Raw genomic sequence first — 15,290 nt, forward strand, 5'->3', positions numbered from 1 at the left:
CGGGGGGACCCCAGCAGGTCCCGAGCACAGAGCTCAAGTCTGTGCACAGAGGGCAGAGCCGCCGCCTTGCTCCTTTTTTCCCGGGCAGCTGAGCTGGCGGGAACTTGCTGAGGGCAGGGAGGACGGGGTGAGAATCGGGCCTCTCCTGACCCGCTGGCATCTCCCGCGTCTCCCCTCCTGGCAGGAACCTCACCCAGCGCGCCTCTCGGCCGAGAACGCCGCCAGGAGGCTGGCCCGGCTCGACACGTACTCCCCCAATGTCTTTGAGAACCTCGCCCAGCTCAAGTCCTTCTTCGTCGAGGTAAGAGCTCCCCTTCCCCGGCAGCTGGGGCGCGAAGGCCATCGGCCCCTGCCCGGGAGAGCACCACGCGTGCCGGCTGGCGGGGCCGGGGCTGTGTAACCGCCTGACAGCGGCAGCAGAGCGCTCTGTTCTCTCCCCCAGGGGATCAGCGACGGGGTCCCGCTGGTGCAGGCCGTAGTCCCCGAGAACCAGGCCCATTCCTTCATCACGCAAGGCTCCCCGGACGTGCTGGTGAGTGCCCTGGGGCTGGGGCAGGCCCGGTCAGCTCTGAATTCGGGGGGCCCTCAGCTCGGTGCCTCTGTTGCCCCCCAGCCGGCTCCTGTCAGAGCTCCTCTGTTATCCGTTCGTTTGCTCCTCCCCGCCCCTGGGAGCCAAAGGGTAGCTGGCTGCCGATTCATTGGGGCGGGGCGGAGGCTCCGAGCAACTCAAGAGACTTGCCTAAGGTGTGTCAGAGGGTCAGCGACAGAACTGGGACTTGAACCCTGGTCTCCTGGGTCCCAGCACTGGGCCTTAACCACAAGCCTGGCCTTCCTCTCACCAACATCCAGCGCTTGTCTGGGGAAACGAAAGGCTTCTCTTGTGGCCAACGCCTGAGCACGCAGGCCAGGCGGGTGTTGCGCCAGGCTCCAGCTTTGCTCCGCTCCGGCTGTTCCTGGGAGCACCAGATAACGTGCTGGCTTACTGCCGGGGAGAGAAGAGGATCTGCCCTGCACACGTCCTGCCGTGTGCGGTGACTGCCTCTGGTTGCAGGGTCAGGCCCGGTTAGTTCTTGGCTTGTACGCCCCAGAATCGCCCCAGTGCGGCCGGGGTGGCCGTTCCAATGCCAGCATTGGTGCTCTGACCCCCGGGGCTTTGCTGCGTAAATGCCCTGGCCTGGCGCGCTGCGGGGGGGGGGGGGGGGGCGAACAAGTCGTCAAACCGAGGTCCTGACCCGCCACGGTCTTCGCGGGGCTGCAAGCCGGGGGGGGACTGAGCTAACCTCGCGACGGCAGCGGTCACATCCTGCGTTCTCCCCCCACACTAGCTTCCCTCCCTGCCCACCCTCTCCTTTCCTAGGTCACGGTGAGCGCCAACGGCCTGTTGGGAACCCACGGCTGGCTGCCCTATGACAAGAACATCTCCAACTACTTCAGCTTCACCAAAGACCCCACCGTCTCCAATGCAAAGTGAGTCCAGGCTGGGGCTGCTTCCCCGACTCCTGTGATTCAGTTCCCCAGGAAAGCCTGGTAGAGAATGGCCCCCCGCTCCTCCCCCCCCCTCCTCCCCCCCCCACACACACACACTGAGTCCTCTGATGCTTTGTCCAGTCTGGTATTAAGTGGATCCCTCCAGCCCGTCCCTTGGGAAGCCAGGCCCCGGTGGAACAGACCTATCCAGCTGTTCTCCCTGCGGCGTCCTTCGCTTAGCGTTACCCCACTTCTTCCCGCTGCCTCCTGCCAAATGGGGGAGCCGTCTCCAAACCCTGCCCCTGACCGGCCCCTGTTCCCGTCCCCGGGCCGCGCTGTGCGTGCTCGTTCCTGCCGTTCGCCCCCGAAGGCCCAGGCCTCGCTGCCCCATGGCCATTCGTGCTGCACTTGGCACCGTTCCCTCCCGTTTAGCTCCTGTTTCCTGGCCATAGTGAGCCCAGCTGAGCGAACAGGCAGCTCCAAATCCCTTCTCCGGACACTCTGCCGGCTCCTGGTCGTACACCCTAGCCCGCCCGCGGCAGCCGGGGCTCGCAGGCCCAGGCCGTGTCCTCCCGGCTGCAGCAGTGTGTGGCGGAGAGCTCCTGGGAGCCGGCGGGCAGGCGGCTCTCTGCGGCGACGCTCTGTAGCCGGGTGCTCTTGTGTCCCCTCTGCCAGAGCCCAGCGCTTCCTCTACGGCCCCTTCGCCCCGGGCGTGGAGGTGTCCTCGAAGACGCTGACCGTCTCTCCTGACGGGAAGCTCCTCTTCAGCGGGGGGCACTGGGACAACAGCCTGCGCGTCACGTCGCTGAGCAAAGGGAAGGTCGTCGGGCACATCACCAGGCACATCGGTATGGGGCCCGGCTGGCGGGGGGCAGCTCCGGTGTGGGGCGTGCGGGCTGGAGAGACTCCAATTGCTGGTCGTGCACCATCCTTCCCCGTCCCGTGTCCCATCCCGCCCAGCAGCGCAGCCCGGTGCACCTCGGTCCTGGCCCGCAGCCCCCCAGCTGTTCTACCCTGTGCCCAGCTGATCAGCCCTGGCGCAACCATGAGGACGCTGGCAAACTCTCAACGCTTCGGGCCAGCCCGGGGCCCCGAGCCATCCCGGCTCTTTGCGACTCATCACCTCGGTGACCCTGTTGCCCGGAGGACCATGGGGGACAGCTCTCCGTGCGGTCACTAACGTCCATCCCCTCTGGAGTGCCCGGTGGGCTCTGCCCCAGAACGCCCCTCTCGGGCGCGGCCTCTCCAGTCACCGGGTGGGACGAGACCCCGCCAGCAACGGTGACCTGCGAGACCCCCGGAAATGGGGAGCGGTGGTGGGCCGGCATTGCGGAGCGCTGGGGTGGGTGTCTCAGAAACCATGTCCCCTCTCCCCTCCTGGCAGACGTGGTCACCTGCCTGGCCCTCGATCTGTGCGGCATCTACCTCCTTTCGGGCTCCCGGGACACCACCTGCATGGTCTGGCAGGTCCTGCAGCAGGTGAGGGCGGGACCAGCTCCCGGAGGGCATGAGCTGCTTGGGAGCTCAGCGCTGTCGGGGGAGGCGCCGGGGGTGGGACTTCGTGGCAAAGCCCTCGCATGACTCTTGGGCTCAGTAGCGAGAGGGGGCTGATCCCTCGACGTCTCTCGGTCCTGAGCTAGGAGGCGCCGGTCTGTAGATCCAAGGCCGCGCTGGCAGCCGGGCTACCCCGGCGTCTCTTCAGAAGTTTTTGAGATTGTTTGGTTGGCTTGATACTGATGGGCTGGTGGTACTGACACTGTGCTCCCTACCCCCAGCTCTGCCAGGGCCCTCACTCCTTACCCACAGTACCCCCTGCTATCCCAGCCTTTGGCCCCCCTCCCGCCCAGCCCACCCCCACTCCTGGTCCAGCTCTGGGTCTGTCCGGGGCAGAGATGGCACCCCTGTGCCAGCTTATGCGGCAGTTCTGTGCTGGGGCCAGCGGCCTGCTGGAGTCCAGGATAAGAACTTCCCAGGGTCGGCCCGATGTGCTGAAAAGGCTCGGCGCTCTGCTCGCCCGACATGTCCAGCTCGCCACCGTCTCGTTGGGGTTTCTCGCGAGCCGTCCTAGCCAGTGCTGTAGCTATTTCTCCAGCCTCGCTCGGCCCCCGGGGCTTTACAACCAGCATGGGTGCATTGCAGTGCTTCCAAACGCTTCCTGTCCCCAGCATCTGGCTGGAGTTCTGTCCCCTCGGCCCCTCCGTCTCCTCTCAGCCTTTCCAGCCCAGATCCTCCACTGCTCTAAGTGGGGGCAGCCCCACTGAAGTCGACTGGCTGAGGAGCTGGTCCACGTACCCTGGTTTCTCTCTCCAGGGTGGGTTTTCCAGTGGCCTGGCTCCCAAACCAGTCCAAGTCCTGTACGGCCACGACGCCGAGGTCACGTGCGTCGCCATCAGCACCGAACTGGACATGGCCGTGTCGGGGTCGCAGGTGAGGATGTGTTGCGGTGGGGGGGGGCGGAAGCATGAAATGGGTCAGTGTTACCAATTTGTTGTGGTGCCCGTTGGATTTTCAAGCTGAACTCTAACAAACTAGATTTGCCAGTTGAACAGGTTCTGTAGCCAGCCGAGGATAAACCCCTTTTGATGGAGTCCAGGGAGCATTCGCTCCTGATTTAGCGCCGTGTTCTTTTCAGGTCAGTTCTGAGGTGGAACAGCATTTCTCAAGTCCGGACACTTGGTTATTTGTAACCAATCAACAATGTATTCATTGACCCAGAACCATATTAATATACACAGCAGTTCACCTCTCAGGTGTAGACGCAACCATGTTCTCGGTGTGCACAGCAAACGCCAATGCAATCTTGCAAACAACGGTCAAAGACCAGGGTTGACTGAGGTCCGCGGTTACACCAAGGAACGATGCAAAACCCCGAGTCGTTTGATTACATTTACTTATGATCATCATTTCGTTAGTGCCTAACGCACGTATCATGCCCTTCCAGCCCCTTCTCCAGCGAGGTCGGATGCACTTGTCTGTAAGGCAGTCCGTGTGCTCTGAATGCATTGGTCCCAAAGAGACAAGTTTGAAATATGAAAAGCAATTGCTTAAAGTTTTGGTTCAAAACTTGTGGGCCAGTTTGTTGGATTACAAGGAGAGCCTTCGTCTAGCGTGAGTTAAAATCTAAAAGATGGTTACATGAGGTCTCCCTGGAGAGCATGGACTTAGCCAGATAACCTACAGTTCTTTATATTAAAGAGCAGAAAGGGAAATCCAGTCTGTGAAATGAAATCTCCCCACTTCTTTTCCTTTTAACCCTGGAACGTGGCGACTCCACATAGCTGTCCCGGTGTCCGTCACACTGGAGACTCTGCAGCTTTCTCATGGATTCAGTCAACTCTGGGGTCCCACGTGGTGACCTGGTCTTTATACGCCCCAATTTCAGGGCTCCGTGGAGGGGGCCGTGCTCTGATTTCTAACAGACCCCTGGGTGCTCAGATTTCATCTGTTTCTCGGCTGCTTCCATTGGTATCCAGCAGACGGCAGTGGTGTATAACACATTTCTTCAGTCCTTTCCCTAGTGGAGACTTTTTATGTTCGATTTGTTTCCAGGATCACGTGGAATTTCTCCCCTTTTCGGCAATTTCTGTGAATAATCAAAAGTCATTATCCGTGTTTGTCTTTCAACGTTCCTCCTTTTTGTGCCATGCAATTCCTGTTACTTCCAGGATGTAATGCGGTGGCAGCCGTGCCGGCCCCAGGGTATTAGAAAGACAAAGTGAGCAATATCTTTGTGTGGACCAACTTCTGTCAGTGAGAGAGACCAACTTTTGAGCCACACAGAGCTTGTCTCTCCCACCAACAGAAGTGGGTCCAGTCAAAGATGTTCCCTTACCCCCCTTGTCTCTGTATTCTTTCGTATGTTAACCAAAAAATCCTTGTCTTCCAGACTTGCTGGCTGTGCTCTGTAGGTTCTTTGATTGTACATGAGCATTTCATGTTATTTAGGGTTTACAACAGAACAAGAGCCACTCTGCGCGCACACAGAGATGTAGGTTTGACTCACAAGACAGGCAAATATGTAGCTTCTCATTTGGAGTGAGACACGTTGACAGGGCAAAACCAGATTATCCACAGCGTATTTGATTTACAAGGCAAACAAATGGGTAGTTTGTAACCTGGGGGGAAGACAGTGGCTTTGATTTCTTGGAGTAACAGACACTTTGCCCTCTTTGACCTTCAGTCTCTCAGCAAATTATTTCTACTTCGGTTAGCTCCCCGCTTCCCCACCTGCCCCGGGGCCTATTGCACATTGAGTGAATCACTTGGCATAGCAGAGCGGGGTGTCACTCTGGTTTTGGGAGTTCTTTTAGCGAACTCAAGAGGAAGAAGGAGGTTTCATCCATATGCAAATGGAGAGATTTTTGCCTAGGTGATCATTTAGCCATTTCAATTTCTCTTCCTGGGGAGAGGAACTCCAGCCTTGCCCGATCTGTGGTTTCCACGTGACGTGAACCATTTTCTTACTGTCTTTCCTTCCTAGGCGGATCCTATTGTGGGCTAAACGGAGGTGGATAGCTTCCTAACTTTAGAGGGCAAGGAGAGAGTAATAGCTTGGATCTCTCGAGTCGTAGCCGCTCGCTACACCCTTTACAGGAGTCTGAGGACATCCTGCCGTAGAGCTAACAGTACTAGGACTGGTGACTGGGGCCCGCAAGCTTCCTCTGGAACTTGGGGGTGCGCCGGCCTGTGTGTCATGCCGGCTCCACCTCTCCGTTGTCCTGGAGCTCGCCACACCGGGCAGCCCAACGCAGGAGGTGTTTGCCGTACTGCCACGTTAGCAGGGATGCTAGGGAGAGCGCATGCACTAGCACTTACCCGGCTGGAAGGGAAGCTCTCATCTGTGTCGCCCGCCTGGCTTCTGGGAGTCCTCTCTGGTGGAGAATAAGGCTAGGGCTTTCCGAGGCCTATGGGAGTTAGGCACTCCGTGGCCATTGACGGTGAAGGGGAGCAAAGCACCCAGTTGCCTTGGTGACAGACCTTGTCGTTCTGGCAGGACGGCACCATCATCGTCCACACCGTCCGGCGGGGCCAGTTCATGAAGTCGATCAGGCCGCCCTGCGAGAGCTCGCTGCCCGCCACCGTCGCCAACCTGGCCGTGGGCCTGGAGGGGCAGATCGTCGTCCAGACCAGCGTGCCGGGGAGAGCCTCTCTGAAGGTGAGCGGGCCAGGACCCGCTGCCCTGGCAGCGATGCAGGGGCAGGGCGTGGCCTTTCCCTGGGGGACACTGGGGGCCAGGAGGGGTGTCCTGGACACATTCCAAAACCCAGTAGGGAAATGACAGTAACTCCATCCCATTGGCAGGGGAAAGGGGGGGGGTGATCCCAATCCCAGTCCCAAATAAACATAGCTGGGCCTTTGTCCCTGCCTAGGAACCACCCCTCCACCACCCAGCAGGAGACGCTGTCGTTCCACACGGATTTCCCCCTTGCTATACCACCAGGAGACTCTCAGTTTATGTCTACACTGCAATTAGACACCCACAGCTGGTCCGGGCTAAAGGGTTGTTTAATTGCGGCGGTTTAGACATTCAAGGACCCTCCCACCTCACCGGGTCCCAGAGCCCAGGTGCCAGCCCGAGCCTGAACGTCTACACTGCAATTAAACAGCCCCTGAGCCCGGGCCGCAGGTTTTTAACTGCTGTGCAGACACACCCTGAGAGGCTGCGGAGTCATTGCTGACCGTATAGCACGGCCTGCTGAACCTTTATGGCTGCTGATGCCCGAGAAGGTAAGAAGCAGGCCCATTTGAACAGGGAGTCCCAGAGAGATGGTGCAACGGCCCATCCCTGCTGCCGTTCACCCAGTCACGTCCTAGCGTAGAGGTGCGCTTGGAAAGCGTTTACCCCTTCGATCTCCCTCGGCTGCTCAACCAATGCCTTTCTCGTTTGTCTTAGGATAAATTTGCCCTGCACCTTTACTCCGTCAATGGCAGGCATCTCTCCTCCACCCCGCTGGATGAGCAGGTCATGGCCATGTGCGTCACCGAGGAGTTTGTGGTGCTGGGGACCATGCAGTGTTCACTCCAGATCTGGGAGCTTCAGAGGTAAACGTTCCCTCGTCGGTCTCCTGGGCCCACCCACAGCACCGCGTGTCTCTGCCATACAGGGGACAAGGGTTCTGAGTGTCAGACTTCCGTGAGTCTCTGCTTTCGGTGGACGCTGTTTCTCAGTTGCTGTCTCTCTAAAACCACCCAGCGACTGGATCAATAGCACAACTTGTGTGTCATGTATCTGCACCGCTCTTCACCCCAGGGGAGCCTACCTCTCCATGCAGATGAGATGTACTCATGAAGCCACTAACATCCCGTTTTTCATGGGGGTGAGGTTAGGACGTGGCTGGTACCTTGCTGTCAGTAGCACGGGAGGTGAAATGTACTAATGGGTAAGGCCCCTGCCTCCTAAGCTGGGGAACGTGGGCTCATGTCCCATTTGGGGTGAAGTGAACTTGTTTTATAGTCTGTGTTTTATACAGCAGATCAGACTAGATTTTCACAATGGTCCCTTCTGGCCTGAGAGTTTCTGAATGTGAATGGAATTTATTCCTTTGGGATTCAATTGAAATCCTCCTGCTGGTTTCCCAGGCCTTTACAATCAGTATCTCTGAGGTGTCCATTAGTGCCATATCTCTGGGCTGCTTACAGGAGTTAGAAAGTTGATGTTTGCAGGTTAGGGCAAACCTGCCCTCGTCGCTTTCCAGTTTGATCTGGGCTTGCTGGTGAAAGAGAATTGCCCACTGTAACTGTCTGTGTGAGCGAGCACTGAAAACGTGGCTCTCTGCGGGACTGGGGTTCCGCGTGTCGGGAATTCCAGATCAAATTGACTCTGCTTGCAAAGTAAAATGATTTGTTTTTCCTGCCTGCCAGCCTGGGATCTGAGAGGCATGCTTGGCCCTCTCCTTTTCATGCGTCGTCCCCGTCCCAAAGGGTCTGGGGCATGAACTCTGCCCTCAGGAACGCCCGTGCAAGCCCCGTTGTGGCGTTTTCCCCGCAATTGGAATTTAGCGAACGATTTGCCTGATGAGGCGGGAGCCGGAATGGGACCCAATTCCCTGTCCCGGAGCTGCGTCAGCTCAGCAGGGTGAACAGGTGTAAAATGCAGCAGAATCCCCAGGTCTGGCTCTGAGCGCAGCCAGGGGCAGAGTGAGCAGGGCCATTCTTGCACAGCTGCTGTGAGACGCCCCCGGATTTAAAGCTCTTGGAGAGGGGGGTGTATCTGTGCAGAGCACCCTGCCTGTCTGCTCCCTTTCCAGGGTCCTCGCTGAGTCCCCGGCAGCTTTCCCCACTGTTTACATGCTCCCCTTCTTGCTATTGCAGCCTCCAAGCACCGGTGCTGTCGATGCCCATGAAGGTCCCGGTTCACAGTGTGTCCGTGACCAAGGAGAAAAGCCACATCCTCGTGGGGCTGGAGGACGGGAAGCTGATCGTGGTAGGAGCAGGCCAGCCCTCCGAGGTAAATGGAGACCGTCCCTTGCTCACCGTTTGGTGGGGCTCAGCTCGGATGAACCTTGCCCTTTCCGGAGCTGCGGGCGGAGGCAGCATCAGCTGGAAGCACCAGTGAAGCAGTTGCATGAGATGGGGGGCAAGGGGGTGCACCTTGCTGGCCGGATGAGATTGGGGGGGGCTCCGCATTCCCGGCCAGCCCAGTTACGAGGCTGGATGGGGCCATGGGTATTAGTGAAATCACTGACTCCTCAGCCATTCTGGCGGTTCACCCGCTCTCCCTCGTGGACAGCCTAGCGGCAGGGTTAGATTTCCCGCAGCAGGACGTTGGTAAGGAGCCGAATCCTCCCCGCCCGGAGTTCGGAGGCCCCTTTCCAGAGCATGAACTGGCTCGACTCAGCACAGACCCTTAGGACAAAGGTTGTGTCCGCCCCCTTTGGGGAGACTCGTCAGCCCTGGAGGGCTGGCTTGAACTCTCCCAGCATTGTTGTGCACTGCCCAGCTGTGTGATGAGACCCTGGCCTGGAGAGCGGGATGCAGGCAGCCGGCTCTCCAGAAGCAGGGTCTGTAACGTAGCCACGGCTGACTACGCCCCGGCGTCAGCTGAGCGACTCCCCCCCACCCTCCGCCAAGCACGTGCCCCTTGCTCGTAGACACTTTGCTGAAGCGGGTCCTCGGTCCTGTTCTTCAAGGCCCCGGCCCTTCGCTCTGCTCTCTCCCCAGGTGCGGACGGGGCAGTTCCACAAGCGGCTGTGGCGTTCCACGCGGCGGATCTCCCAGGTCTCCTCCGGAGAGACAGAGTACAACCCGCCTGAGGCCAAGTGACAGGCTTGCTTGATTTGAGGTGACCTGTCCCCAGAGCCTTACTGGACAGAGGCGTCCCGCATCAGGAGGTCTCTGAGGTGTGACGGGCAGGGCTGGGCCAGCCTCGCCGCTCGGATGTCTCCGCGCTTCCCCTGGGAGCGTAGCGATCGCGCTGACCACTGGGGGCCTCAACCGCTCGCTCTCAGGGCCGTGACCGGAGTGTGCCCGGCTTGGAAGGGGGATTCCTCTCCAGGCCCAGAGGCCTGCACACACCTGCACCGGTGACTCCGGCTTTCCAAGCCAGGATGCGCATAGGACAATCCAGCATCCCTCCAGCCCATCCCGTTTCCTGAGCTTTTCCTGCAGAGCTTGAAGTGGAAAACGTTTGTTGTTCTTTGTTTGTGACTTTCTCACCGGGCGGAGAGGACAGGAAGCCCGCAGCCGGTGTCCCCCTGCTGTCCAGCAGGGAAATGTTGCAATGGATACAAGACGCTGACCATCGCTGCGTTCTCAGTCCTCCTTGGGTGGCCTTAACCAGACCTCGTTGCACTACGTCGAGAACTTGTACCAAAACCAAGCACTGCTTTCCGCAGCAGGCCAGTCTGCTTCAGAAAAGCTTTAATGTGATGTTACTGGCAAGAGCCTGTTCTGTTCACCCCCCCCCCCCTCACCCTCTCCCAGAGGTTGAATTTTGCAGGGCAACAAATAACGGGGGCCCAGAAAGATACCAGCTCCAAATCCTAGATGTGTATAAACCCCGTGTGTTCCATGTTCATTGGATTTTTCAGAATATGGTTTGTCTGCCTCTTCCAACAGGGGCAGCTGAATTCTGCAATCCCTCGGGCCTCAATAATTTGCCTGTGGGCCCCTCCTAACTTTCCGAATGATTTATACTTTTTCTTTTAAAAAAAAAAAAAAAAAAAAATCCGAAAATAAATGTGCACAATCTTACTGTCTCCCGAGACTCGTATCTTCCATGGAGCACAATCTGGAGCGGCTCGTTGGATGACTTCACCAGCAATAAAACCCTGCCGTTTGCTATCTTTGCCTTCATCCTGCAGCGCCGGGGCGGTATTGGAGCCTCTGGCTGCAGGTGGGATACCCCTGTGTGTAGAGGGGAGTGGATCCCGGAGCCAGTGCAGAGCCCTTCCTCAGCTTTAAAGGGCTTGGTCAAAGCTGGTGGAGGTGAATGCTAGAGAGATGGCAAGAGAAGTAAGACGGGTCCAGCAGTAGAGATGGAGCAATCCTGAGATTTTTGTCCCGTTTGCAGTCTGAGCCCGGCATTGAGCCCGTCGGCAAATGCTCCCCATCTGCTTTCGATACTGAAGTGGCACAAAATAAATAGAAATTCACCCAGAAGGAGGCTTGTTTTCGCGGCCGCCGGCCAACGCTTCGCTGCTTTTAACCCCTCTGGTGTGTTGGGGGGCGGCCCAATCCTACAGACTTGCCCTCCTGGTCATGGTGAGATTTCAAAGCACATTGGCACCATCTCAGAAGGACCCAGGTTCTGATCTCTGCGTGACCGAGACCTTGTGGATCCAGAAAGGAGCAGGGGTGGGGGGTTTGGATTTGGCTAGAAGCAGCTGTCTGAGGCTATTGCAGGTCTGCGCCCTGGGCGTCTCGCCGTTCAACGCCGTAAATTGTTGCTGCGGGAACCCAGCCAGTCCCCGTGAAAATGGGACATTCCATGTTTATGATGCAGGGGGCATGAGTAGTTGGGAGCGAATGGCCCCCAGACAAGGGGGTGATGGATCAGTCCTTATAGGACGCGGTGACTGTAACTTAGCTGGAAGGAGTAGGGGGCTGCCACGTTGTTCCCCCCGTTTCCTCTCCCTGATTAAAGTCTCTTCTTCTGTCAGGTGAGCCAGGGCTGGAAGAGGCTGGTGGGGCTTTCCTCTGGCCATGCTCTGGATGCCTCTGGTGAAGAGCTGGCCCATGAAGGAACCCACAGCCTTCCTGCATCATGCCAGCCAGCTCTCCCGGCCCCGATGCCAGTGACTCCCCATCACGCTCGCTGACACGCCTGTCCGGGCAGGGCCGGGCTGTGGTTCGGAGGAGAAGGGCAGGGAAATTCCACACCTGACACCGATCCCCATTGAACTCTGGAGATGTTGATGCCTTGCCCTGAACCTCCCAGCCAGGCCCCTGTGCTTTATGAATGCCTGGATCCAAACCTCTGCTCGGCCCCATCGCTCTCCAGAACTCCATGACATTCACAGTCCTTGAGTCAGGAGGAGGCGTAATGAGGTGGGGTACGGGGTGAAGAGCAGTCTTTCCCCCTTCCGCCCATAACCCATTCCCTGGCTCGAGGAAATGGATCTCTAAGTACGTTATGCCAGGTCACTAAATCCACAGCACGGAGACGGGCCGCTTCCCCACCCACAGGGATTTCTTAGGTCCCTGGTGAAGATCTGTGGGGAGGAGGCAGGGTGGAAGATGAGAGACACAAAGGGGCAGTCCAGGAGTGTTCGGATCTCAGGGCGAGACTGCGGGCTCATGAGCCCGTCGTTTTTCACGATGAGCAGAGGGGCGCTTTGTTTTGATTATTCGTAACGGCTCATTAAAACTGCTGCACCTTCCATCCTCGCAACTTTCTTCCATCGGTCCTGCGGGGTCCCTTCCCGCCAAGCTGCAACAGACGACGGTTCCAAATGGTTTGGACCGTCCACCTCGTGACACCGCCTCCTGACCAAAAAAGGGACCGTGGCTGCCTTGAGACACTCATTGTGCAGCGTAAGAGCTGAGAGGAAAGGGCGTGGATCCGTTGTAGCTCACGCTGGAGGAAACGTCGACTGTAGGCCTGGGACAACCGGCTGCAAACACCAATAATCAGGGACTTCTTATTAAGGGAAGGGAGGCTCTCGAAACGCCCTGCTTGTTAGCCACCAAACCCTGGTGTGTGCGGAGGCTGTTCTCCAGTTCTGATCTGGAGCCGACTGTGTGACCGGGGAGGGGCAGGTTACATCAGGCTCTCGCACTCGCTTCTGGGCGGGTTTTGGTTTTTTTCTTTTTCTTCTTTCGCAAATGGAAGAACCGCCCCTGGGCTAGGACTCCAGCAAAGGTCTCAACTTCCTTCCCTGGGTGAAGATCAGGGTCGACCACATACAGTGCAATATTCACAACTTGCAGAGAAGACGTCTTGCGCGTGTGTGCTGTAATGCGGTTTGTGTGTACATAATACAAGATATATATATATAGTTTTTGTAACTTTTTTGAATAATGTAAATCTAAAGATTTCTACGACTTCTCCTCTCCCACCCCCACCAAAAAACCCACCAGGATTGTAAGTGTTTGCCGCTTCCCAGAACCCCCTGGCTTTCACAGAGCACTGAGGGACCTACCAGCCTCAGCGTGGATTTGTCTTTCATCTTCCTTAGAATTGCTTGGGCCAGTGGAAATCCCAGGGGACTTTGCTGGCCCTGTTCTGAAGATGCTTGAATTCAAGGGCTACCTGCTCGCTGGTTGGCCTCTGCCATGTCCTCCTACTTGAAGAGGTTTTTCTTTTCCTCCTCTCACTTTGCTTGTACTTCCTCTGGGTTTTTTGGAGCCTGGAGGCAACTTGCTGAGGGAATCTTCCTGCTCCAATTTTCTTCCCAAGTATGCTTGGGCCGTGTTCCCTGTGGGAAAGGCCCTGGTGGCTGGGCCATGATGTTCACCTCCAAAGGGAACGGTCTCATTCTGACCATCAGAAGCTGAGCTGTGAGATCCCTTCCGCCTCCACCCACCCCTGGAATAACAATGTGAAACCGGGTCTTCAACCTGGAGTGTTTGTTACGCTGCCCAGCTGGGCCCAGGGCTGGTCGAGTTGGCATTTGGGCAACTTAACGCTGGCACCCAGGTTTAGAAAAAACTGCCCCTTCCCCCCCATGCCTGATCCCTGAGTGCGGCGGCGTAGCTGGGGGGTGGTTGCATGCTCCCTCCCCCCCACTTCTCTACCTCTTTTGGGAAGTGAGTGGTTCACGCTGGGCTCAGTCGTTGGGGGAAGACATGCGAGCCCCTGGGTTGAACAGGGTCGTCCCGCTGGAAGTCCCAGTCCCTGGCCTGCAGCCTGCGGGGCTGGAGCCTTCATGCCTGGTCTCCACCCGTTCTGAATTTTGGGGAGGAGGGGGCTTTGGGTCAGGGGCTGTTAACAAATCGACCAGCCTTGTGTCAGATTAACAGCCCCCGATCCAAAGGCAGTTCTCATTCCTTTGTAGAACAGGGCAAGGTTTGCTGGGGGAGACCGGCAGAGAATTTGAAGGAAGAAGTTGATAGCTGAGAGTCGAGGCAGCACTTCAGCCTCCTCACCTCTGAGCACCTGGTCCTCCGGGCACTATTTACAGGACCATTGCTTAGGCTTTTCTTTGAGAAGAAATGGACCAGCCAAGTCCGTCACTCACCCTCCAGTCCAAACGCCCTAGAGCGACCCCAGCAGGGAGACGGCTGAATGACAAATCCACGCCAGGGCTGTGTCTGGCGCTCGGAAAAACGTATTTATAGTGTAGCTTTGTCTACGCGTTCTTTCCAAAAGAAAAATAAAGCACAATCCGATACAAACATTTATGCCTTAAACTTGAAGATGAGCATGGCTGGTTCTGGCTGGCTGGGTGGCTAGCAATGTACAGTGTCTGTGATCTTTAATAAACTTTCTAAAGGAATAAATGTTTCTCACCACCTCGTTGACCTTCCCAGCCCAGAGCTCTGCCACTTGAACTAGAGGCACAGCTCCCTTCACTGGCAGCAGTAGCAGGCTGTTATCTTCTCTGTGGCTGAGCCCCTGCAGGGGTGTGGGCTGGGCTGGGCCCTTCACAGGCGGGTTGCACAGGCAGCGCTGTGGCTCCTCCACTCTGCATGCACAAGGGCGGGGGGCTGCGGGGCAGGTTCTCCTCTATAAGGCAATCCAGGCAATCCAGGCCATCGCCCAGGCAGCGCACTGGCGTTCACGGACAAGCGACTGGCCCCCGGCCTGCCCTCATCCTCCGGGCAGCGGGACGGCCCCTGCTGGGGCATGCTGAATGGCTTGCAGAGGCCCTGTCTAGGCAGCCCATGTTCCTAGGCCGCTGCACGGCTCTGCCTTCAAGGAAGCTGTGCCCAGCCCCCACTGCAAGGGGCTCCCTGGTCGGTTGCCCCAGCCCGGAGGCCGATGCTAGCCCTGGGCAACACGTTCAGCTCTTGCTTGGTCCGTGCTCTGGGGCAGTGCCAGCTGGGCCCCTGGGCTCTCCCCACCTCCCTTCCTAGAAGCTGTCCTGCCGTTTATCTCGCAGGCTGGGGACTGGGCAGTGGCTGAACTTCCTTGGCTGGGCTGGTGGTACAAGTCCCCCCCCCAACAGCGCCGGCTTCCCCCCCAAACCACTGCACCTGCCCCCGGTGTCCGGCCGCCTGTGGGGGCGAGCTCCGATGAACGAGGCTGGATTGGGGAACGGCGCTCGGTTCCTCTTAACATGCCCCAACCCTGCCCTGGCCCGAAGCAGCAGGGAACTGGGTGCGGGTCTGAGGGGTTTGGGCCCATCCGGTCTCTATGGGCCATTCACCCTCCCTCGTAGAGGAGGAGGATGGTCCCCAGCTTAGGGGCTAGCCTGGGACCTGAGAGCTGGGCTCCTCCC

At 58.0% G+C, this 15,290-nt stretch overlaps 1 protein-coding gene across 1 annotated transcript in view; it reads left to right on the plus strand.

Annotated features, from left to right (window-relative positions):
* NBEAL2 (neurobeachin like 2) overlaps positions 1-14,985 on the plus strand; it is a 162,587-nt gene extending 147,602 nt beyond the window's left edge. The window contains 10 exon segments of the mRNA XM_067530498.1: positions 185-301; positions 443-532; positions 1,358-1,467; positions 2,143-2,315; positions 2,852-2,946; positions 3,778-3,894; positions 6,461-6,622; positions 7,361-7,509; positions 8,779-8,914; positions 9,628-14,985. Coding sequence (XP_067386599.1) covers positions 185-301; positions 443-532; positions 1,358-1,467; positions 2,143-2,315; positions 2,852-2,946; positions 3,778-3,894; positions 6,461-6,622; positions 7,361-7,509; positions 8,779-8,914; positions 9,628-9,729 — 1,251 coding nt within the window. The 3' untranslated portion in view covers positions 9,730-14,985.
* Positions 14,986-15,290: the final 305 nt, after the last annotated feature.

Source organism: Emydura macquarii, unplaced genomic scaffold (assembly GCF_026122565.2).
Source record: "Emydura macquarii macquarii isolate MOO-44397 ecotype Brisbane River unplaced genomic scaffold, CSIRO-AGI_Emac_v2 contig_3080, whole genome shotgun sequence".
Classification (NCBI taxonomy): domain Eukaryota; kingdom Metazoa; phylum Chordata; order Testudines; family Chelidae; genus Emydura; species Emydura macquarii.